This window comes from Lissotriton vulgaris, chromosome 10 (genome assembly GCF_964263255.1).
Source record: "Lissotriton vulgaris chromosome 10, aLisVul1.2, whole genome shotgun sequence".
Classification (NCBI taxonomy): domain Eukaryota; kingdom Metazoa; phylum Chordata; class Amphibia; order Caudata; family Salamandridae; genus Lissotriton; species Lissotriton vulgaris.
Window position 1 is genome coordinate 1,108,719,991 of NC_141698.1, and position 25,916 is coordinate 1,108,745,906.

At 42.6% G+C, this 25,916-nt stretch overlaps 1 protein-coding gene across 1 annotated transcript in view; it reads right to left on the reverse strand.

Annotated features, from left to right (window-relative positions):
- LOC147689406 (vomeronasal type-2 receptor 26-like) overlaps positions 1-25,916 on the reverse strand; it is a 340,755-nt gene that overhangs the window by 202,804 nt on the left and 112,035 nt on the right. Inside the window, exon 3 of the mRNA XM_086940085.1 lies at positions 23,682-23,805. Coding sequence (XP_086796211.1) covers positions 23,682-23,805 — 124 coding nt within the window. The remainder of the gene's footprint in view (positions 1-23,681; positions 23,806-25,916) is intronic.

The window sequence follows — 25,916 nt, forward strand, 5'->3', positions numbered from 1 at the left end:
AGCCCTTGTTGTTACAATCTCACAAATGGCTACACTGTTATGTTTCTTTTTTAACTCAAACAGTTTAAAAAAAAATGTAATAATATAACACTAACAAGTATGACCACCACACACTAAGTTATATATTATATTTTTTGTTTGTAGTAGTAGTAATTGAACCACAACAACATATGCAACATTTTACTGATGTTCTTCTCCTGGCTTCTTGGCTTTTAGATGCACAAAAAGACAGAGGAGGAGGTGTCATCATCACCCATTGTACTGCCAGACAGAAGTCCTGCTGCGCACGTCACGTGACGTGTGGCCACAGACATGTCTGCAACTTGTGCAACAGCGTCCTGCTGACATCGGAAGAAGATGACCCCAAAGAAAGTTACCTGGTCTTCCAGTGCCAAGAAAGTTGCAAGTGAGAAAAAGGAACAGAAGACGGAAGTGGCACTTACCAAGACTGGTGTGCCGCTCACAATGTTTTTTGGGAAACAAGAACTTACACCTGCATCAGCGGTGTCCGGGGACCAAGCTGGGAGCAGCACCTCTGCATCAGCGGGCCCACCCCACAAACCTAGGCCCAAGCCCAAGAGTGTCGCAGAAGTAGCCAATCTACCAATGAGCAGTGTTGTTGAAATGTCATTATCGCAGAGTAGTACCCAACCAATGCAGGAGGAAACTCAGCAGATAAGTGGGCAACACCGAAGCCACAACAGCCACCAAAACAGCAGCTACAACAATCGCAACAACAGCCACCACAACAGCCGCCACAACAGCTTCCACAACAGCCACAACAACAACCCACAATAGTAGTTGTTCCTCCGGAAGTAGGGGAAGTTCGGGAAAACGAGCTTCCTACAGATAAAGAGGAGTAAGCCACTCTTTCAGAAGATCCAATGTATCCCAGATCCGCAGCAACGAAAAGGAGGATTAGTCCATCAACTTTGTCTTCAAGCCCCACTTCTGATGATATAGATGCCACTTGGAATCCACCAGCTCAGTCTGAGAGTGTTGCATGCCACAAGACAAGGCTAGTGAAAAGGAAGGTTCCAGAAAGCCTTAGAGGTATGGAAGTAGATGTATAAGAGGGGTATGATGATGATGACAAGCCAGTCATCACAAACATCACTCCTGGTCCAGAGGAGATGGAGACCAACATTATTACCCTATCCAAAATTGCTGCAAGGGATGTAGCACGATACAACTAAGACAGGTAACACCAGCTCCAGCTTCCATATTTGCATTTGCAAAGGCCCGGCAGGGACCTACATCAAGGTCAACCACCACCTCAGTAGATAGTGGTACTGTAAGTGCAGAGTCAAATTCCACGCCACCCCTCCAATTCATCTGGAATTGAAAGTGGCACTTCCAGCAGCACCAGAAAGTACACCTGCCCAGTTTGGGACTTCTTTTTGGTTAGTAGTATGGAAGAGAACATTGCTAAATGCTCAATTTGTCGGCACGCTGTTAGGGTAAGCTTGGAAAAAACTATGGTTCCGGAGGCCAAACAAGTCATCTAAAAAAACACCACATCATCCAGTGGGAGGCTCACCTACTTCGCTTACAAAAAAGTAAAACTGCACCAATTGCTGTTGGTGGGGATGAAGAAGTAGAAGAAGATAGGATCGCAGTGGAAAGTGAATAAGAGGGAGACATTTCTAGCCCTGTCTCAAGCAGAGTGGTGGTACCGCCCACATCCTCAGCAACATCTCAGTGGCACCGTAGTAAGAGTCAGGCTGAGACGCCAAGGCAACAGACTAATACAATGAAAAAAGTGCATAGTTGAGCCTAACTGGGTTCAACAAGATAGCTGCACCACAAAGGAAAATATTCCACCCTACAATTGACAGCATGCTTAGGTCAGAAGAGCAGTACGAACTCAACCACCCAACGGCACGTTTGTTCAATGCAAAGCTGACTAAAATGTTAGCGCTGGACCTTCCCCCTTTTTTGTTGTGAAAGGGGTGGGTTTCCTTGAATTTGTGTCAGCCATCTGCCCTAAATGGAAGGTTCCCAGCCGGTCTAATTTTGCAAGAATTGCTGTTCTAGCACTACATCATAATGTGATAGAATTGGTTGGACAAGCTTTGCAGCAGAGTGCTGTTCACAATATCCACCTGACAACAGACATGTGGACCAGTTGCCAAGCCACTGATTACATGTGCATCACTGCACACTGGATATCATTTGTGGGGTTAGAGAAAAGTTATCTGAAGCAGGTCTTCTTGACACTCCTGAGATTTTTAATGCTACTCGGAAACATGCAACTGTAGCCATGTTCGCCATGGAGAAATCTCATACTGCTGCAAACATTTTGGAGGAGTTTAACAGCAAGGTCTTTGAATGGCTGCGCCCAAGAGGGATTAACATTAGTTTTGTTGCCACAGATAATGGCAGTAATGTACTTAAGGCCATGGAGGATGGTGCCTATTTCAGGGTCCCATGTTTGGTGCAATGCATTGACATTATTATTCAAGACTTTCTGAAAAAAGACGCCATAGTCAACAACTTACCGACCACCTGCCGAAGAATAGGAACACATTTCAGCCATTCTTTTAAAGCCTGGAAACGTGAATATAGAATGCCAGTCAAAGCACTCATCCAGGAGGTGGCAACACGTTGGAACTCAACCTATTACATGCTTGACCGTCTGTTTGAGCAGTACAGACTAATCAATGAATATGTTATGCAAAGAGGGGATGCCACGGTGCAAGGCATGACCCTTCAGATGGACCAATGGTACCTAGTTAAATGCCTGACAGAGATGCTTCTTCCTTTCAAGGTCTTCAAATGTGAAGTCAGCAAGGAGGACTGTACTGTGGGCCAAGCTATCCCATTGTTGCACATGCGACAGCAACAGCTGAAGTAGGTGTCTGAAGCGAACATAGGTGTGGAGGAAAAAAAAGAAGCATATGAGTTGGTGGAGAGCTTATCCCGTAGGTCAGCTGAAAATACAAGGGTGCAAACTAAGATGGTGTCTGAACAACATTACACTTGTGCCACAATTCTGGATCCACAGTAAAAAATCGGCTCTGAACAGTAAGACATGAATTCCTGTTTCAGAAGTGGATGTTGCCGTGTACAAAAGTTGGATAGCAGTGGTAGCCAGTCAGTTTGAAAATGAACGGCTGGCAATTAAAGGCCCGCTACTCAAACCCACAACAAGTGCTGCAGCAGGGCATCCAGTGTCAAGTTCCACTTTAGAGTCTGAGAGCAGTGCGTTTGGTTCAGAGCGGTCACCAACACTATTGACAAAAACAGCAAGACCCGGATCATCAGCCCCAGATAATTCTGCATAGGATTGGTATTTACAGCAAGGGCTTGTTAGGTCTAGTGCTGATGCAAAGACAAAAGGGGCCAAACAAACTGTAACACCCCTGAACATTGAGTGGATGGTCCAGTCCTATCTGGATGACCAAACAGAGGTCTGCATTGATCAAAACCCATTGCGGTATTGGTATGGGGAAAGGAACCAATGACCAGTATTGAGCAGACTGGCAATAAACTATCTGGCTTGCCCTGTCACAAGTGTCTCTTCTGAACGTGTTTTCAGTGCTGCTGGTGTCATTGAAACAGTGAAAAGGACCAGTCTCTCACCCAAAAACGTGGAGAGATTAACCATGATCAAAATGAATCAGCACTTTATAACACCGAATTACACAATACATGAATCAATGCAGGAAGAGGAGGACAGCAACTTAGATGACAGAAGTAGTGTGTTAGATGAAGATTACCTACTTCTGGTTGAACCCCCAGAGTTTGAGGACGAGCCATACTTCCCTGACAACTAGGCTTGAACTTCTTACTTTCTTCCTCCCTTATTTACTTTTATTTGTGTGTATCAGTCTTTCTGGTTAAAAACTTAGAATCACAACAAAGCCATTTCCACCATCTTCTAGTCTTTTTATTGCCATATTGCAGTTGCAGCTGTATGCATTTCACTGAAGTCCACTCTACCGAGTCCTGCTCCTCCATCCTCCTGACTTGCCCTAAATCCATTTCCCTCAAGACAGATGATGATTGGATGTAGAATAGAAGAAAAAAGAAAATGTTGCCTCGTTCAGCCCCTCCAAAATAACTAAGTGGAACGTGATGACTACTATAGCTATCCTCTTTTCCAAGCTGAGAGATATTGCCCCTTAATTTAAGATGAGAAGGAACAGGTAATGAATTATGCAATGCCTTGGTTGCTGACTGAGTGATTTGTGTTGTTGTTTTTTGTTGTGCATGAAGGGAATTCATTGTGTACTATAATTTATCTACACACAAGTTTTATTTTTTTATTTATGATTTCAGAACTCAGATGAGATCCACATAAAAGAATTAACAAATTTAATGCAGTGACATATAATCATAAATACAATACAAAGAGACATAGACATTTGTAACCTTCTAATTTATCGCTAAGAAACATTTAAAAAAGTTATACAATTTAAAACAGAACATTTCATTTGGAGGGTTGTAAATAGCATCAAGGAAAGCAGTAGCTGAAAGAATACTTAGTTGAAGACAAATAGGTTTTAACCACTTGCACCTATGCACCATTAGTGCCGGGCACACGAAGATAACGTGATACATATCCTGAGTTTTGATATTACAGAAGTCACATAAAGATGAGGAGCCATACCATCTGGACATTAGAGAGTTCAAAGGAAGTAAATCCTGCCTCAATAAAAACAGTAAATGCCGAACTCCGTGAGGGAGATTCTAAAAAACATATGGTTGGGCTTTCCTCATTAGGCAAGAGTCAGGGGCTGGAGAAATACCTTTCTTCGCTATACAAGCCTCCCTATCCAATCTAAAACCTAATTCCCAGGAGGCCGACTTCAGGATGGATTTCAGCTGATACGCCGATAAAGTGAATAAAACTGATTCATCTAATTGCAAAAGATCAGCAGCAATTCTGAAGTTCTTTACAATTAGCGAGTATTCATTAAAATTTCCCAATAACTCAGTTTTTATAAAATACCTTAAAGTGCCAGGATCTCCCTTTGCCAGGTTGAGAACCCAGCACACTATCCCCGATAAACCTTGAACCCAGCTACTACGTAAGCCGAATTCCTGTCTATGGGCGGCTGTTGAGCTTGCTGTATTGACAGAAGCTAAACTACGTAGAATTTTGCCTTCCGTTGCATTCAAAAAGCTCCAACTTTTCATGTCAACAATTTTCATACCATAAAGTAGTGATGCTGGAATTTTTGCTCGATATACCTCCAGCAACGTCGCAAAATGCCTTCTGCCAGTAGCCTTATAAAGTGAAATCAAACTCTTCCCTTGGACAATAGCTTTCCGTGTGTTATTAGCTATATGTGCTTTTTCACTTAAATTACTAGTGACTATTTTTCCAAGGAAAATATAAGATTGTACTACATCCAATCTTTGTCCCACCACAGACCAGTGAAAGTTTGCATATTTTGACTTTTTCCTACCCGTCAAGCACATTACTTTACTTTTTGCAATATTTATGTTCAGATGATGCGCCTCCGCATATTTATATAGAGCATGCAGGCGACTGTTCAAACCTTTTGGTGTAAGGTCCAGGATCATTATATCGTCTGCATACATTAGACATGCAATTGGGGCACCCCCCAAGATCGGAACAATACCTTTACTTGCAGATAAAACCTGGGGGAGATCAGCTATATACAGGGAAAACAACAGAGGAGCCAATAGGCAACCTTGTTTTAACCCATTTGCTGTAGTAATTACTCTAGATAACCCTCTTTCCCCACCCATCAACACTCTGCACCAGGTGTCTGAGTGCAAGGCTCAAACTAATTTAATGAAAATAGGTGGCATCCCTAGAACGAATAACTTTCTCCACAGCAAAGATCTATCCACTTTATCAAAGGCTGTGGAGAAGTCAATAAAGGCGCCATAAACTCCCCCTCCACGAACCTTGACATATTTCTCAGTTATGACCTGCATTGCAATCAGATTATCTAAAGTACTGTGCCTTTGCCTAAACCCAGTCTGTTCATCGGGTAAGATTTCAGCCTTAAGCACCCAATCATTAATCGAGTTAAGAAGACATTTTGCAAAAACCTTGCCTATAGCATCTAAAAGAGCAATTTGACGGTAGTTTTGAGGCAAGTCTCTAGCTCCTTTCTTAAAGAGGGGGACTAATATGCTCCCTTTCCAGGAGGGGAGAACAGTTCGACTAGCAAAACAGAATTTAAAAACTGGAAAAATAATTTTACTCCATAGCTCACTCTGTTGTTTTATCACCGAGATAGGGAGCTCATCCGGACCCATCGCGCCCGAAGAACACAAGCCCTTAATTGCTAGTTCAATGTCCTTCTCTGACGGTGGGCCATAAAGATGATTAACCTCGTATAGTGTATCGTTTTCACGGGTCAAACCATTACTACTATATAATTGCTCGATGTATTCAACCCAAATCTGCTCATCTATAGAGATTGGGGAAGGTCTAGATCTTAGACCACAACCCTCACTAATTATCGACCAGAATATCCTAGCTTGACCCCTATAAGTAGCTTCCCGAAGTTTAATCCACAAGGAATCTCCATTCTCTCTCTTCAGTCTGGCCTTCACCCTCGTTTTCCTTCTTCTTAAAAGAACTATTTTATGATATCTTTCAAGGGTATAAGAAAGACATTGATCCCTAACCAATTTATTTATTTCAATATTTAAATACCGAAGACAGTTTGGGATTACTTTTTTTTTTTTTGCAGGAATCAATAGTCATGATTACTTTGTCGGATTTAGTTTGACCAATTAATTCTTGAGATAAATTAGACACAGAGTCTTGGGGAGAAATTTTTTCAGACAAAATCTCTATGTTGTCTTCAAAATTAATTTTCCTCTGTCTTTTTTTAAAGAATCTACGGGTTGGTTTCCTCTTTTTTTCTCTTTGCTTTTTTTGCTTGACTATTACTGCCCTTTTCTCCTTATTTGAAAAATCTACCATAATAACCCCTTTTTCTTTATTTATTTGTGGTGTAAAAATTGGAAATAGGACTTTATTTAACATTTTATCAGGGTCGTCAGGGTTTCTATTTCTTGATCAAGTTCGGCAATACAATTACCACCGGCTGATTGTAATTTGCCAGCCGGACTACTCCCCGAGATAACCCCTATTTTTTTCCATTGAAATCTTGAGAGTTCTTATTTTGATCAACTTGAACTAAGTCTAAGGCTAAAGGTACACCTTCGGACTCATTTATGGACTTCTTATCTTTACTCACTTTCACATCTGAGTTAGCAGACTCATGATGCGAACCAGATTCGGTCCCATATTTACTATTTAGTAATACCCTAAGTATCTGGGTTACCGTATCTAGGACACAATCTGAGCCGCCGACACATTTTTCCAATAATAGTAAGATGGAAGATAGTAGGTGTTCTAGGGAGAGCAAAGATTTGGATATTATATTGTCATTTCCAGTAGGAGAACTAGGGAGAATATTATTCATATTAAGAACGGGGCTTGATGAAAAATTTACCTGAGATATAGAAAACTCTGATTTATTAGAGGGAGTACTACTATAAAGTTGAAGCCCTGGCATTGCTAATACATCTTGGGTATTGATATGATCCAAGACTATATTGTGTACAATGTCGGACTGCCTCTTCTGAGTCTCTATATCTATATCAGGAAGAATAAAGTCATCCCCCACAGATATAGGGGGAAAAGACAAACCAAGAGAGACTTTTGGATCCTCCTTAGGGTGTAGTGAGGGGTTATGCACTAACACCTCAGTTGGTTTCATAAAAATTCCGTAGGAGGGTATAATATTGTTTAATCTGGGCACCCCAGAAGCAATCTCTACTTGCCTCTGTGGATCATGGGAATCAGGAGGGCCTCCCACCGCAGTATCAGAAGAAGATTTCTCAGATAGTGACGTTGCCGAAGCATCAACCTGATTACTATTATCAAAGGTTTACAAAAAAAGTGCTTTATTCGAGTATTACTCATAAAAGCAAGACATACAAACATATAATAAAAAACAATTAAATTTACATAGTCAATCAGACAAAGCACATTACACAATTTAAACAATTAAAAACTATTACACAATTTAGGCAATTAAAAACAATGACACATCATATATACAGGTGCAAAAATCATTACTGTTAAAAAATACCAGAGGGATGATATTCATAATAGCAATATAAAAATCCTCAAGAATTCATTCCATTGAAAGTTCAAAGTTCAAGCCGATGACACATTAAGTAAGCATAAACAGAGAATAGACAAAAGTCTAGCAGTCTCTGGTCAGCTAAAAGATTTACAGAGAATAAACATTAGTTTAGCAGTCTATGGCTATTACTAAGCAGTTACAGAGAATAGACAACTGTCTAGCAGTCTCTGATCAACTTGATGGCGAGTAGTTAACTTACCAACAGTCTCTGCCTTAAAACCCACGCCCACCCCAAGTACTTTGCAATTGCAATATTGATCCATTCTTCAGTAGTGGATTTTACAATACGCAGTGCCACCATGCTACTTTTTGTGCCTAAATTCCTACACATAGGAGCCAACCAGGCTCGCCTTGGGGCAAAATATACTGGGCAACAAAACAAAAAGTGACCTAGAGTTTCTTTTTCTACCCCACAGGCTGGACAAAATGCTTCCCCCCAGATTTCCATTTAGTTGTTAAATCACGAAGGGGGAGCGAGCCTACCCTCAATTGAAATAGCAATTTCCTGTCCAAGGGGTTCGTTATGTAATCCCAATACTTTTCATAAATGGGGTACATTTTAACTTCTAGGTAACTAGTGGCCATGGTCCCACTATTAGTATTGAGCATACTCCTATTGGCAACATATTCCCAAAAAATGTCTTTTAAAACAGACTTAGAGGGAAATAAAGCCCCAGCAGGATCGGTCCATAAGGCATATAGTCCTAGGTTGAACAATGCAATCTTTAATGTTTTAAACCATCTGATTTTATTATAATGGTCAGCTTTAATAACATCTATGAACCCTTCCGCGTAGTCGGAGAGCTCTGGCGTAGTCCAAAGTCTACGCCAGAATAGTATCGGACGTAGTTTAGCCTTTTCCGTAATTTCTCTTCTACCTAACTCGTAACGCAGGGGCAATAGCGGACTGCTCTGTGGGGTACCTGTCAACGACCTCAAAAATTTGTTTTCAGATAGTTGGAGTTCATGGAGATTTTCATACCCCCATAACTCCGCACCATACAAAGCAGACCCAATTGCTTTTGCCTCATATATTATCAAGGGTGGTTTGATGGGTTTTGTCAGTGACTTCTTATGCTCCTTGATTATAGTGCCTGCTTTCTGCTAATGCCTTAATGTAGCAATATTGAGATGTTGATGCCACTTATTGTCATTGGAGATCAAGATCCCCAAATAAGTGAAGGATTTTACAACTTCCAGGGTGCGACCACTCATGGTAATTTTTGATTTAAAATTTCTATGTGGGTTAAAAGCCATGAGTTTTGTCTTGGACGCATTCACCTCAAGTCCGTGGTCAGCACAGAACTCGTCAAATATTGCCAATGCTTTTTGTAAACCACTAGGGGTTTTTGATAAAATTAAGGTGTCATCGGCGAACATTAAAATAGGGACTTTCTCACCAGCAAGAGAAGGGGCATCCACAGCCCGAGATTGCATGCGGGAAGCAATACCATTAATAAAAAGGGTAAACAAAGTAGGGGCCATTGAACATCCCTGCCGAACCCCGCGCTCAACAGGAAATTCGGCAGTGTCATTCCCATATCCTCCCTATCATATTTTGGCATAGTTGCCCTCATGCAGTCGCATAATTAAAATAAACAGATCCCCAGGGACCCCTAGTGTCTCAAGCACTTCCCACAGTTTTGCCCTAGGTACCAGGTCGAAGGCAGCCCGCAAATCAACAAATGCTGCATACAGGCTACCTCCGCCTAGCACCACGGTCTTCCATTGTATCAGTTGGAAACGGAAGACTTGATCCACAGTACTGGTTGCCCTGCGAAATCCAGCCTGGAAGGGGGATAAAATGATGCATTCATCAGCCCAATCGAGCAACCTATTAACAATTACTCGCCCCACTATTTTCTGAATGGTGTCTATTAAACTAATGGGGCGATAATTACCGGGCAGTGCTCAATCTCCTTTCTTATATATAGGGATGATTACAGCACCCCGCCAGGTTGCTGGGATATCTGCCCCTCTGGTGATCAAATTTATTAACAAATGAATATATTTACACCATCTATCAGTGTCATTCAAAAAAACATCTGCCGGAACCCCGTCAATACCAGGGGCCCGTCCACTTCGAACAGTATTAAGGGCAGTAACTATTTCGTTCTTGGTAAAGATGTCGTCCACAGTTGGCAAAAAATGCAGACATCTTCTATCCACTGCCTGATCTCTAGAGGCATACTGTTCGCTAAAGAACTTAACCCATGCGTCCTGAGGGACATTGTTAGTGCTAGCCTCTTCTAACCTGTCATGTCCCCATTTGACTATATGCCAAAATAGCCTAGAGTCCTTTCGATCGCTTGCATTTTTTAAGTTATTCCAGTGGGCCTCATCCCAATCTTTTTTCGCTTTTGCTATGCACTGTTTATATTGCTTCCTGGCAGATCTAATAGCCTCTAGATTTTTGTTTTTGATAGCATCACCCAAGGAGGTTCTTGCCAGCCTACATTCATGATTGTACCATCGTGCAGGTCTATAGGCACAGATCTTCTTTTTATTTACCGGTTTCAGAAAATGGCCTTTGATTTCATTAAAAAGAACTTCATGGACCTTGGTGACATTATTTTTGCTAGGAGAGAGCCCAGCTTCATCCTCAAGGGCCATGATAGCCTTGTCAGTTGCCATACTTATTTTTCCAGAACCAGCTGATCTGTTTTAATACTAGTCCACCTCAGCCTGCGTAAGTCATTTGTAGGCACAATCAGCGGGGGTAAGGGATCAACAGAAGCACTAGGAACAGTAACATCAGACAGCCACCATTAATGGAGAACACAAAGAGGGTTGTGGTCACTCTCGAGCCTTTCCTTGACCTCCATATCAATAATAGATGACCATAGGGACATACTGCATATAACATAGTCAATACGGCTCTTGGATCTTCCATTATTAAAAGTCATGGCTGATACTCTGTCTGACTTAGTACGACCATTCAGAGCCCTTAACCCATGTTCAAGGCACATAGCATTCAAACCTAAGATATCCTCGGTCCAGCGAGTTATTGGGGTTAGGTCAAGTGCAGGGATTTCCCAGATCTTATCTTCCTCCGCACCTAAAAAAGCCTCACCAGTATCAAGGGGTTCAAAAGTACGGTTTAGGTCTCCTGCCAATATAATGTTGTTCCCAGAAGAGTGGATATCTAGGTAATTATACAGAGACGATAGGACCACTGATTTACCAGCACTTCCTCCTCTAGCATATAAATTATAAATATCAATAGAGGTGGATGAGTCCCTCGTAAGTCTAATGAGCTGAATATCTTTATGATTAAGCTCCAGATTTTTTACTAAGATCTTCAGGGACTGACGGACCCATATAGTGAGTCCTCCCATCGGTCTCCCTTTGGGACCTTTAATGGCCGGTACATAATAATTCAAATACCCCAAGGCAAGAACAGGATCACAGGCCCATGTTTCTTGAAAAATGCAAACATCATACTTGCTAACAAATACAAACCATTCTCCACAGTCCATTTTGGAACTGAGCCCCACCACATTCCAAGAGAGTAAGTTCCCGGAGGCATACTCCGCACTTATTTCAGGACTGTGATCAAACCCATTAAAATTTGCATCAACATTAACATTGTCATTTACAATTGGATAAGTTAGTCCTACTGAAGCATCAGGATTACATGACTCATTTGGTGTACCTATAGCTCGACTATGCCCCCCTATTGTGCAAGCGGCTGAAGAATTTTGCAGCGGAGGCATACAATTAGTTATTTGTCAATCACAAGCATCTAGATTGGAAAGAGCAGAAAATCTGTTTTCCAGTCCTAGACCCCACTCTACGGAACCAAAATTCTTACTGCCCCTTTTGGTTACGACGTTCCATTTTGTTCTTAAGGTGCTTGGATTGGGGCCTCTGCCTTTCCGGGGGTAAAAGAAGTCTAGAGTCAATGGAACAATAGAAGTAGATCGTCTCTGTGGAGGAAAAATGTTAGGCAAGATGTTTGGTAGAACCTCAGGGTCAGAGAGATTGAGCACAACGCAATCACCCTTGAACTTTTTTTCCCTGTTCCCAATCCACTCCACTCTTCTTGCGTTTACCAGCTCTTCAGCTAATTGCTGTTTGCCCCACGGAGATATGGCCATGTTATTAGTTAGCCAAGATAAAGATTTATTTAGAAGTGATGATGCTGTTTCAACTTCACCAGGAGCCAGAGGGGGCACTTTTGCTAGTACAAGAACTAGTGGAGAAGCTTCCACCACCAGCTCAAATGACCCTTTCGAGGTATTAGGTTCACCATTAGGATGGGCAGAGGGTACAGCACCAAAGGTATTATCCGGTGGGTTTATCAGTGGAGCCACTGGGGGGTTTGGGGCAACAGTAGGAATCAGTCCGTTGGATTTAATCGATTGAATGTCATTAACCAAAGGTTGAATACTAGACGTAATGACTTCTGGGAGTTTCCCCACTTCACCCAGAGTTTTTCCAAGAAGACCTTCCAGTTTAGTTACCTCGGCGGCCAGTTTATCAATTTTGCTTATCAAAAGTTTAACTATCCCTTTGATTTTTGTGTCTATCAAACTGCAAAATTTCTGGAATTGAACATTAGAGAAGGTCACATAGGTTTCCTCAGTCAGATCATCCTCCTCCTCGTCAGAAATTTTCCTTGGTGGTGTTGCAATTTTATTTTTAGCTGACCTTAATCCCACCCGTTTTTGTATAGCTTTTCGTTTGGCCCCTGAAACCCTCGGTGCCGGAATAGGGACAGTAGAAGGGATGATGGGCTCACAGGTCGTAGGGCTCACAGTCACTACTTCGTTATCACTGTTATCTTCAGTACTGGCTACTATGCCACTGGGCTGGATGATAACAGTGTCCTGAGCGGAAGCATGTGCCACTCCAGAGAGGCTACTATTTAACAGATCAAAGGAGTCCTCTGTCTCTTTGTCTACTAATGGAGATTGTGTAGATGAATCCAAGCCCAAAGAAGACCTTCTATCACTATTTATTTTCGCCACTACCTGGACTAGGTAGTTCTCCATAGTGTTAGTGGCTGGTGTTAACTTTCTACCAGGCATGTATGCAGATGGCTTTGGCGCTAAAACAAGACTCAGAAGCTAAATAAGGGGTGAATGTTTTACCTGGAGGTCGATGGATCCGAAGAACTGTGATTGTCTGCAGGCCTGTAGAAGAATGGGCAGAGTCACTGGCCCAACCCAACCTTGGCCGACCTCGGACGGCCCGCCCTTTGCCCGGGCTTCGCCCCGGGCGTCCCGCGTTGCGGGCTGAGTCCCGCTTTGTAGCGCCTGGCGCAGGGTGATGACGCGCTCCTATGCGCGTTTGCAGTGCCCCCTCGGGAGGTGAGTTCCTTCAACCTGCGACGCTGTTGTTCCTAGCGTCTCGGCAGGGAGGAACCGGCGAGTGGCAGCAGCCAGGCATGGGGGTCGTCACAGAATGCAGGCGAGTTTCGATTCCCTCAGGAAAGCGTCCACACACCCCTTTCCTTCAACAGCAGTTCACTATTATCTTTTATTAAGAATATATCTTCCTCTTCGTCTTTACCCTTAATTTCTTCAGGTTTTAACCCCTCAGACAAAGCTTTATCCTTTCCCCTTTCCCATAAACTATACAATTGACATTTACCCTTTAACTGTAAAGCAGAAGTATCTTTATTACGCAGGGGATTTGATTTTGTCTTAGAACATGACCTACCCACTAATACATGCCCTTGCCTTAATTTTTTTGCTGTCATTTCAAAACCCAAAAAAGCTCCACCAAAAGCTATAAATCAATAGTATTATACACCAAATGGAAACTATGATAGAGAAATGGGACCATAAGATGTAAGTAGACAAATCAAATTTCAAATCCTACTATAATTGCAATATTTCAAAAGAATGTTGTTAGAACAAACTTCTTAGATAAAAGACCTATTTCATAGGATATTCCAAGGAAGGGGACCCAGCCCAGCCTACATCAGCCTCTGAGGGCCTCAGAGGGCCCGCCCTTTGCCCGGGCTTAACCCGGTGCACTCTCGCGCACTCCCGCGCAGCGGGATTAGTGGCCGTCTAAAATAGGGAGGGAAATATCTGGGGGGCGTGTCCAGCTGGGAGAGTGGCCCAGGTGGAAGAGATTGAGCGCACAGGGACTCCTGGGAGATGGAGTCCCTGCTTCAGCACTCGCAGCCCTGCTCCGCCGCCACACAGCCCACAAAGTTCCTCCTCAGTTGTGCAGCCCCTTTAACAGCTCCTGCCGATGGCAATGCACTGCGGGACCCGCGCAGCGGGTCCGGCGAGCGGTAGAGGATTGACGGTGGTGAAAAAAGAGGCAGCAACCAGGGTCCAGCCACGACGTTCAAAATAGCAAGGTCAGTATCCCACCGGGATGGTGCAGGCAACCACTTTTACCTCGGTGGGCGGGGGGAGTGTCCAGCAGGGAGAGCGGGCCAGGTGGAAGAGATTGGTCGCACAGGGACTCCTGGGAGATGGAGTCCCTGCTTCAAAACTCGCAGCCCTGCTCCGCCGCCACACAGCCCACAAAGTTCCTCCTCAGTTGTGCAGCCCCTTTAACCGCTCTCGCTGATGGCAATGCGCTGCGGGACCCGCGCAGCGGGTCCGGCAAGCGGTAGAGGGTTGACGGTGGCGAAAAAAGAGGCAGCAACCAGGGTCCAGCCACGACGTTCAAAATGGCAAGGTCAGTATCCCACCGGGACGGTGCAGGCAACCACTTTCACCTCGGTGAGCGGGGGGCATGTCCAGCAGGGAGAGCGGCCCAGGTGGAAGAGATTGGGCGCACCGGGACTCCTGGGAGATGGAGTCCCTGCTTCAACACTCGCAGCCCTGCTCTGCCGCCACACAGCCCACAAAGTTCCTCCTCAGTTGAGCAGCCCCTTTAACAGCTCTCGCTGATGGCAATGCGCTGCGGGACCCGCACAGCGGGTCCGGCGAGCGGTAGAGGATTGATGGTGGCGAAAATAGAGGCAGCAACCAGGGTCCAGCCACGACGTTCAAAATAGCAAGGTCAGTATCTCACCGGAACGGTGCAGGCAACCACTTTTACCTCGGTGGGCAGGGGGCGTGTCCAGCAGGGAGAGCGGCCCAGGTGGAAGAGATTGGGCGCACAGGAACTCCTGGGAGATGGAGTCCCTGCTTTAACACTCGCAGCCCTGCTCCGCCACCACACAGCCCACAAATTTCCTCCTCAGTTGTGCAGCCCCTCTAACAGCTCCCGCTGATGGCAATGCGCTGCAGGACCCGCGCTGCGGGACCCGATCAGCGGGTCCGGCGAGTGGAGAGGGTTGATGGTGGTGAAAAAAGAGGCAGCAACCAGGGTCCAGCCACGACGTTCAAAATAGCAAGGTCAGTATCAGTACACACTAAAATCAACTCAAGTCAATGTTTCCCTTCTTGTTTTTTAATAACAAAATTGTACTGCTACTGCAGTCCGAGCCATTGCATTTTGAATATGGAATGTGGACTCACTCTGTACACTGCACACTGAGTTGGACAACACGATGATGATGACCACAGTGACCTATATCTTCGCAGTCACTCAGTAGGATTGGAGATGATTGATGAAATAAGTCAGGGCATTTCATGAGTGGCATAAAAGGTAACTAAGTCAACAATAACTACACCAGACCTACATGTCTGTGCAGTGGTGGAATCGAGTCAGGTGTAGTGGTATGACTGACAGCGGTGCATTGATTTAGTCACTTAATTTGAATAAATGCTATGTTGCTATATATGTGCTTTGTCTGCCTCTGTCAAAAAATGTATGCTAAATGGAGGATGGGTCACGGGTGCCGTGGGCCTGCTCTGTCCTGTTGGAGTTGTAGGTTAATGTGGAAACAGAGTAGACATAATCGATCCTACCCATGCCGCCACTGAAATTGTTCTTGTTGCACTCCACCGTAATTTATGCATTTTTTATCTCCTTAATTTTTTAATATCCCTTTTGTTTTTCCATCTACAATTACAGGCCAGACCTTACCCTGTGCTATACTGGGAAAAACAACTCACACTTACCTTACCAATCCACATCCACCAGGCAGGCAGTGGCATCACCCAAGATTGATAGACGGAGCGTCCATGGAAGGGAGGACCAAGAGGAATGCCGAGATGCCACTCCCCAATTTGACCAGGATAACAAAATACAGTAACAGTATCAACATTCATCATCTTTTAAATAATTTGATTAATTTTTTTTACCTTCAATCTTTACGGCTGTGTGTTGTTGTTATTATGTTTTGTTTTCTCTCTGCTTATAATTCATCCCTATAGCTATTTTTCAATTTTCTTTGCTATCTTTAAAAGTAAGCCGGGTACAACAGAACAGAAACTGTATGTAATTTTGGTCTCTCTGAGGGCAGACAGGCAAGCTACATTGCTTGATATACTGCTGCCCTGTACTGTGTAATTGTCAAATAGTAGTTAGTAAGTACTACTTTACTTATTATTAACCATCAAGTTATCAATATCATCATAATGCATGCATTTCCTTTTTCTCCCTTAACAGATTTATGGATATGGTTGTCTGCCAAGATTGTGTTTTGTTGTTTGTCCATGCGTAGTGTTTTTGTTTATCAAACTTTTCCCCAAACCCCCCTTCCCAACCACTCATCAAACCATAACCTTCTTCCCTTGGGCTGTGTGATTTATTAAGGCGTGACTAAATTAAATGTACACCACAAATGTGGCAAAAGCAACACTAATTCAATTTCAAGGCAGGGCGAGGATCTTCTTCTGCTTGCCCACCCAAGCTCAGTATATTTAAAATGCAAGTCAATTTATTTCCAAAGGAACCTAATCCATCATAATTAATTTCCGGCATCGATTAGATTAATCAACAGCACTAAAGGTTATGCTTGTGACTCGACACAACTACAGTTTCTAACTGGTTGTACTAGGCTATCCCGCCACCATTATGTTTTATTTACTTTGTTCTACTACTACTCCCAGAGTCTCTCTCAGGCGCCTTACTGTCTCATTTTCTTTTTTGCAAATGCTACCGCCAGTGTCTCCTACTACCACCACAACCATGGCATCTCCATTCTCTTGGGAAACCAAACCATCATCGTCATGCAGCCATCGCTTTGCCTAACTTAAACATCAATCACAGGTAAGAAAAGAAGTTTGGGGGATGTATAATAATGGACTAGGAGGAGAGCCTAACAGTACTAGTAGAACAAGTTACTCAGTGAGTGGTACCGCATCCATCTGTTTATGTGTTACAAAATTGGCATATTATTTAAATCAAACACTGGCTGCTGCCCTGCAGCAACAAGGAAGGAAACCATGTGACGTAAAACAGTAACCATCCCCACAAAACATTAACAGTGTATGCTATAGTATAAATATAATACAACTTATATTCTCATCGGCTTTGCTACTCTGGCGCGGTTTCTTTTACATTCTCTTCAAACTATGACTCTTCACCCAGTGACAGTCTCCACCTATGCTATCTATGATGAATACCATCCAGGCATCCATCCATTCAAAGTAAATGTCTATCATTGTTCCTTCCTTGCTTGCCTTGGCTTTGAGTTTGACCCAAAAACCACTGACAATTCTAGCCACCCATACAGTTTCACCCACCCAGGCAGGCATCTTTTCTTTCACCTTCCACCCATCCTTCAACCACCCATTCATCAGATTCCTCCTATCTGCCACCTATGCATGCTTCCCAAGTATCCTTCTCTGCCAGTCATTTTACATCTTGTCCGTCCTTCCTCCTTCCACCCTTCTTTCCCTTTTCATTCAACACATCCATCAAGGTCATCTGATCTGAGTTTTAGTCTTCTCCATAAACCTTTCACAGCTGAATTCAAGTCATATAGAAGAGGCCATTGGTTACTCAAGTCCCGCCGCTAATCCTATTAATAATGCTAAGTAAAGGGTGTCTTCTTCAACTGTTGTTCACTACAACTGCAGACTTATTAAGTCTCAACAGTACAGTGAGTGTACACCCTTGCAACGAGTATAATGTCAATAAGTAAGAAATATAAGTTACCACCACCAGCCACTGCTGCTGGCCCACCCCCTGTAGCTCCTGCAGGTGCAGCATCTCCTGCTCCCTCTGAAATGGCTGCGTCACCATCGCCGCTGGCCCCGGCACTGGTGGTTGATAGTACGCCTAGAAAAAACATTACACATTTTTTAGACGCTACTTACACCTCCACCTATTTATTCTTTTTCACTAGCAAGATTGAAAAAAAGTTAATACATACATATACAACATACATCACTTGCACAAATCGGGTACTAGAGTAGAGTAGACACTAGTAATGTTATATGGTTCCTAGAGTCCACTCTTTGAAAAGTTAGCCTGAGCCATGCAACCATTTTAGCTTTGTGTCTTTTGGGCACGTTACCTCGCAGCTTGTTGTGTAAGAGGCCTATGAGCCCACATGAGTTCATACTGCTTCTGTTTGAGAGCTGCGCACAAGGTAAAAAAACAAGCCACTTTGTCATGGAGTTCTGGTCAGTCCGTATTACTTAGCCATAACAAGCTACACTTTTTTGCATGATTGAGAAATGCTTGCATTATACTGATGCGCACAATTTTTTTCATAACAGGTAGAAGATGTTCTTCTATGAACCAGAGCTTTTCTGGGCTTATTATGTAACCAGTACTTCGTGGTTTTAAGGGAGGGGTCTCCCAGAATTCGCTCAGAGATCTTTTGTCTTCTATGGACTTGTAGTTGTAACAATGTTTATTGTTTTAATCTTATGCTTGTGGTGCTGCTCGTATACTGCATTGGAGAACAATATACAGAGCTTGTTAGTTGAAAATAAACCTTTTGAACTTACATAGACTCTGTGGTATTTGGTGTGGGCTTACACAAGTGAGTGACTCTGAAAGGTTGTGAGTGTCATGTTCTAGGATGTCTAATCATTGGGTATCTTCAGGGGTTCAGGGAGCTAATGAGACACTATAGCTAGTTGGTCAGGGGATTGTGGGTTCTGACTTAGGTATGAGGAAGGTCCAACCTCCCATCAGCAACGTCCTATTTTCTTGTGCATATTTCTGTATGTGCAGAATCCCTACAACATTAACATTATATACTATCCTATCAAAAATAGTAAAAAAAATCTGGTTGAGCATTTTGTCGGTGAGAATTGTCGAAAAGCCTCAAGATTTAGAAGACTAGAAGAGGACAACCCAAAGGACTTGACTCAGTGGCTATAGCTATTGGTGAATCTGAGTTTTATTTAAAACCTTTTAAATAAAAGAGTGGCCAACTGGGCAAGCTTAGCTACAGACAGACTAATATTAGTAGGACAGAGAGTCATAGCAGAGGCAGTTAGAGGCAGGGATAACAAGAATTTAGAAACAGATAGTCTAGATCAAAGAAGATTTTGTAAAAAATAGAATTAGGAAACCGAAATAATAGTTCAGAAAAAATAAGGTGCAGTAAAAATTAGGGAAATTGGGGGAAATATAATTATTATTATTAACCACTGGAGGGCTAACTGGGGCCAGCAGCAGAGCCCTTGGTAGAGGAGCGGTCCTGGCCCTGGGAGGTATCTTGCTCTTGTCCCGCTGACTCTGATCCCGTCTTCTTGCCCCAGGGTGCTGATCATGTAACATACAATAAAGAAAGAGACAAACATTAATAATTGGTGTGAAACAAATAAAATATTTAAAAAACACTCAAAAAGCATTTTAGGAAACAACAATTGCAATAAAATTGACCTATTTAATCTTATCGACTAGTAGTATTGCAGGATTCACGGACTGTCTATCTACTTATCATTTATGAACACTAATCCAGTGTTCCTTTCTGATTCTAGAATACTAGCTAAGCCTAAGTAAAACCTGACCTAGCCCACCTATTCCAGATGGGCCAATGTTTCACTAAGTCTGCATTTCCATTTATTTTAGCCCTCAATAATGCATAGATGAAGGACACATGCATACATTTTGCATACACCAAAGTGTTGGTTGGTTGCTTCTGATGTTCAGCTAGTGATAAGCCTATTACCACTGACTAAACAAACTTCAAAAGATTCTACTAAGGACTGGGGTAAGCAGCACTCAGCAGCATGTGATGAGACAGAGGATGCGTCAGGCAGACTACTAAAAAATGACAGCTAATACTAAAGTAACTAAACCTATCAATCCACCACTATCTATTCTAAGTGGCAGGAGGACAAAAAAAGGACTAGAGTCTCTCTATCATTAACTAACTTAAGTTCTGTAAAGTAAATTCTTACATAATCAGGCCATGCGGGTGCAAAGTTGCAAACAAGTAAGATTAGTAACGCTGAGCACCTGTGTCATAACAATCACAGAAGATTTTTAAACGTAATTTACCTCCAATGTAAGCAGCAGCATTCTTGCTGTTTGGAAAGAAAATATATCCATAATACATAACACATAGCAGAAGAACACAAAGTAGTAATATTAAACAGCTACTCACCAAGCCCCGGGACCTCCACTCCTAGCAGGTCCAGCAGGTCCTGCTCCCGGTCCAGGATATCGGACCACCGGTGCATCAGTTGGGTATCGGTGCCCTGGACACCAGAGCAGCGAAACACTGCCCGGCGCACCGGCAATGCTCCCGGAGCCCGTACCTGGACCCAGGCCTGCAGCCTCCAGCTAGGGTTAAGAGAAGGTGGCATTGCACAAACAAAACAAGTGCGGCCACCTCCACCTCATCAAATAAGGCATGTGCCTGCACCCATTGAGGGTGCCGCCTTCCACAGGGAGGGTGGTTGCGGCTGCGGGCAGCCTTGCCCTTTCCCTTGTTGCCCTTGCTCTCTCCCTTAGGCATGGTTCTGGGACTCAGGGGAGTGGAAAATAAACGGGAGGAATTAGAAAAGTAAGTAAAAGAAATGAAAAAATCAAGTTATAGAAAAAGAGTTAAAAAGTAATAGAAAAAGTCACAAAAAAGTTTTAAAAACTCAAAATATAGATTCAGGAATATAGAGAGATAGATAATAAATGGAAAAGATTTTTAAAAAAGTGTACAGAAACAAAGGATTGCAAAGATAGAGGGAGGTTAGAAAAGCAGGCCCAGAACAATAACAATAGAGTGAAACACAATATAGCCACGCCCATTGTGACCCCATGGGCAAGTTTGCGCAATATTTCTCCCCGAGCATGAAAAAAGTGTCGCAAACACGTAATACGTGTTACCGAACAGGAAATACTCATTGTGAACAGGCAGAAGCACGCAATACCCGACCCTGAACAGGAAATAAGCATCCCGAGCAGGCGGGACAAGTGAAAAACAAGTTGGCTGCACCCATTAGCAACTGCATGGGAAAGTTAGCGATATATTTCCCCGTAAGCACGCAAAAACACATCACAAACTGGCGGGACAAGCAATTCTGCGTGTTCGTGGAACTTCTGTGTGCTTGCGGAGATATTTTACAATTTCGCAGGAATTTGCATAACGCGACTACGCAAATTCCACCCACCCTTACAAATCTACACCAGCCGACCCTTGGAGTAACTTCAGCACCACACAAGGCCATTCACAGGTTCTGGAACATACTCCCATAGAAAATAGTTGTGGTAGGGACTTAATATAACACCTCATAGGATTTTTAAAAAAATATTTACATTATTTTGACTTTTAAATTATTGTAATTGCATTTATATAGCACTTATCACCCCTAACAAGACATTGAAGCACTTTACGTAAGGCAGCAGGCTGCTCCGGAACCGAAGGTTAGTGGTTAATCCAGTGATATTGCTTACTGTCAGTTAATTATGTGCATAAGTGTGTGTGGCTTTGTGTGTCTTTTAAAGTACACACAATTATTATCTAAATATGTTATTAGTTTGGCTATTAATATTTAATGTATTACAAATATATTTCTAATTAAAATGTAATTTACATTCATTAAACTCATGTTTTACTTAAATTTGTTTAATACTAATTGAAAATAAAAGAGCTAGATTGTTAAATAATTAAAAGTATGCTTTCTGTTAAGCTTGAAACTTTTTAATTCTATTTTAAAATAAACACATATTTATTTCAAAATAATAAATGATTTCTGTATCATTACATTCTAGCTATACAAATGTTTTAAAATTCTAAATACATTATTTTTTTAACATTTTTTGCTATATGGTTTTGACTATAAGTTCCTGTCTCTGTTAATATTGCTAGGCAGTTGTTGAAGTACCAGTGGTTGGCCATTTGTGGTGTTGGGCTTACTCCAGGCTGAACTGGAATGCTTGCTGGCTCTTTTGGCTTAGGTAACTACTGAAGTGCCGTTTGTGAATACCAATGGGCTTACTCCTTTGGGGGGTGAATGTTTGTTTTTCCCTAAACCCCTCCTCAACTAATTAGCAAAGCATTTTTTACCATGAGGAGCAACCAAAGTTATCTATTAAGATAAGGTGCCGTTGTTATGTCCTCTAGTGCTGGTGTACCTTAGACTTCCTTGAGCCAATGCATACTGAAAGTGTACCCCTCCAGCACAAAATTCAATGTTTGACAAAGTTTAACATGTTACTACTTTGTATGCCTAATGTATGGCGCAGCACACCTGCAAATTTGGAAATATTTTCTCCAACTTTACGCCTGCCTTGAGCATGCGTGATTGTTTTATGCATATCCCTTTCTGTTAAAGCTAGTGGATAAGCATTTGTGATAACATTCATGGGCGACACATGGTACGCCTCCATGGCATACACTAGCTCATAGTGTTTGTATTAATTAGTGCTACTGTCCAACTCAATTCAGGATCTGCGCTAAAAGTAAGCCTCAAAATAATACTTTGCAACAGGTTTGCACCACATTTCTGATGCAAACCAGGAACAAACTGTTAGAAAATGAGCTCCATAAGTGTAACACAGTGATTACAACCTAAGAATAATGATAGATTGAGGGGAATAAACAATAAGGTTCTGAACCTACGCCTTTCTATTTGCAGGCAGCATTTTGTTGCCACTTCATTGCTTACTGTTCTATATTAGAAGAATAGTTAGTTATGAACTCAAAATAAGATGATGATCTCTGTGAAAAAAGCAATAACACACTTAGCTATACCCAGAAAATACTAATCTGTGTACAGCACATCCCACATTGTTCTTTGCAGCAGGAATATTACCACTCTGAGCTACTATATCATGAGTCAAAACTGTGACTAGACAAATAGCAGGTCTCTCCCTGCAGTGCTTTGACCTGTAGAGTTATCAAGCCACTGAAATTATCCCCTGAAAAAGCCTGTGCATACAAAGATCTCTGTAGGCTACTCCTGTATGGGTTCAGCCTGCCATGCAGGGGGTGCACCCTTGATCTTGGCATATGGCGCAATGACGCTGGTCACATTACCCTAAGGCCAGCACTGGTTGGGAGAGAGACCTAAAGAGAGAGGGGGAGAAAAAGAGATTGAGGTTTGGTTTACTTAATGACGATGGACTAGTCCTGGCTTCGGCAGATCCTAAAATAAAGGTATCAGTCTGTTCAAATGTATGTCAACTAAATAAATACCATCTAAGGAGACAATTCACAAAGGTAACTTACACTTGTGAGTAATTTACAAGTGTAAGGTTTCTAATTTAGTTCTTTGGAAAGGACTATTGGTTTGCATGCAGTGTTTTATCACCTACCACTCTTGTTGGTAATCTCTCCTTCTGAGCAGGGGGCACAGTTGTAGCAACAGATGGGCTGGCCCTCCAGAGGGACCTTCCTGTACCCAGGAGGACAGCTCTCACTGCACACAGAGTGAGGGACCTGGAGAGGAAGGGAAGAAGGGCATATGTGAGAAATTAACCAGGAGATGTCGGGCACATGTGAAAGCATCCTTGCGAGGGATCCATGGATGGGGTGATGGTGTAGTGTAGTTCCTATATCCCATATAGGCTCTGTGCATTGGAATAATATACACTATAGATTTGACATATGACTGCGGTCAGTTTGTCTCTATCGAGTACATTAAACTTAATTACTTGTGTCTGCCAACTACCTCAGAGTTCACTAGAAACTTTCTCGAATGAACAAGAAGGGATTAGTCTCTGACAACCGCATAAACATGACAACTTTGTCGGAAAAATATCTTCAGAGTCGTGGAAACAATAGATAACTATTTCACTGAGTCAATCATGCATGCTTTGTTTCCACAGAGTTGCATAGAAATAGAGAGACAGGTGTTTCAATAAAAGGGTTTATTGAACAGTCTTATTTCTCATGCAAGAGATATGAACTGCTACAATCGTAAGACAGAATGCGAAGTATAAAACGTATAGCGTTAGCAGTAATATAAAATAATACTGTAATAGCATGATCTGCAGCTATGACATATATAAAAATACATATATAAATATCACAGGCTAAAATACTCAACTGTGCTTCTAAAATAATCCTACCCCAGTGTACCTAACCTAAGTCTAGTACGAAGGAAAAAGTAGGTGCTGTTTTAGCTATATTTTATTTTAATTTAGTTGTTCTAAGAATTGTCAAATGTTCTAGTCAGCTCCATACCTTATAATGAGAGAGGTTGGTATCTCTTTCCCGGGACTCAATCTCTAACACCCCGCAAGGGGAGCCAGAAACACTGGAGCTGGATTCTCCGTGAGGAGGAAGGCAGCGTCTGGTCAGTGCATCAGTTGGGGACTTGACTTCCTTCTGGACTTGTTGTGGCCAGCCGCCTGGTGCAAGTAGGTAGTCGAACCGCACTGTGGTTTGCCATAGCAAGTGAAGGTATATTTATACCTTGAAGGTGTTTAGGAATGCTAGTATTGAGGTACAAGTCGGGCATAAGAACGTCATGAATGGACACCTAAGGAATAGATGGTCATGCATAATAAATGAGTTCTTGGAGAAATCAATATCCAGGCAATAGGAAGTCCCAAAGGCTTAAGAGTCTGGTTTTCCAAGAACTCATTGTGACAAAGAGGATCAGATGTAGTTGACCATGCCTGTATTTGGTTAGCATGAGCAATGCCTAAATAAGGGCTGGATTTCTATGCCTATATAAGGGCAATGTGGATTGTCTCTATATAAGGGCATGAATCAGGAAATCTATATACAGTATCTAAATCGACACACAACACCCACTCCACTTTCGTATGAACGACATTACTAAATCCTAAACATGTTTAACATTTCTAAAATATATCTACAAAAGAAGTGCTACACATATATCTAAAATACATTTCTAAAAAATGCATTAAACAGTTGGGATGCATAAATGCAATGGTGCTGTACATATTTAACCCCTTCCAGGCTGATGACGAGCTGGGCTCGTCATGGCGTAGCCTCCTCGCACGCTGATGACGAGCCCAGCTCGTCACGTAAAGTGCGATTTAAAAAATCTCAGCGCAGGAGCGGAATTCCGCTAGCGCGCATGAGGTTAAAGCAATGTTTCATTTGAAGCATATATTTGACATTTGAATGCTAACTGAATGAATCACGAAAATATACATTTATGAAATGCCTCGTAAATACAGAAGAAAAATGCGATAGCTTCAATGAGGGAGCTCAATGGAGAAGGAGATGTAGGGCACATGTAGGACATCAGTGTGAGGGATCCATGGAGGGGGGAATGTGGGGCACATGTACTTGTATCAGTGTGAGGGATCCATGGAGGAGGAGATGCAGGGCAAATGTCATAGCATCAGTGCGAGGGATCCATGGTTGAGGAGAAGCCGGCACATGTGATAGCATCAGGTGAGGGATCCGTGGAGAAGGAGATGCGGGCATATGTGAGTCCATCAGCGCCTGGGAACCAGGGAGTGAGAGATGCGGGGCAAATGTGATAAAATCAGTGTTAGCGATACTTAGAGTAAGAGGTTTGGTGCACGTTTGATTGCCTCAGAGAGAAGGATCCAGGGAATGAGAGATGA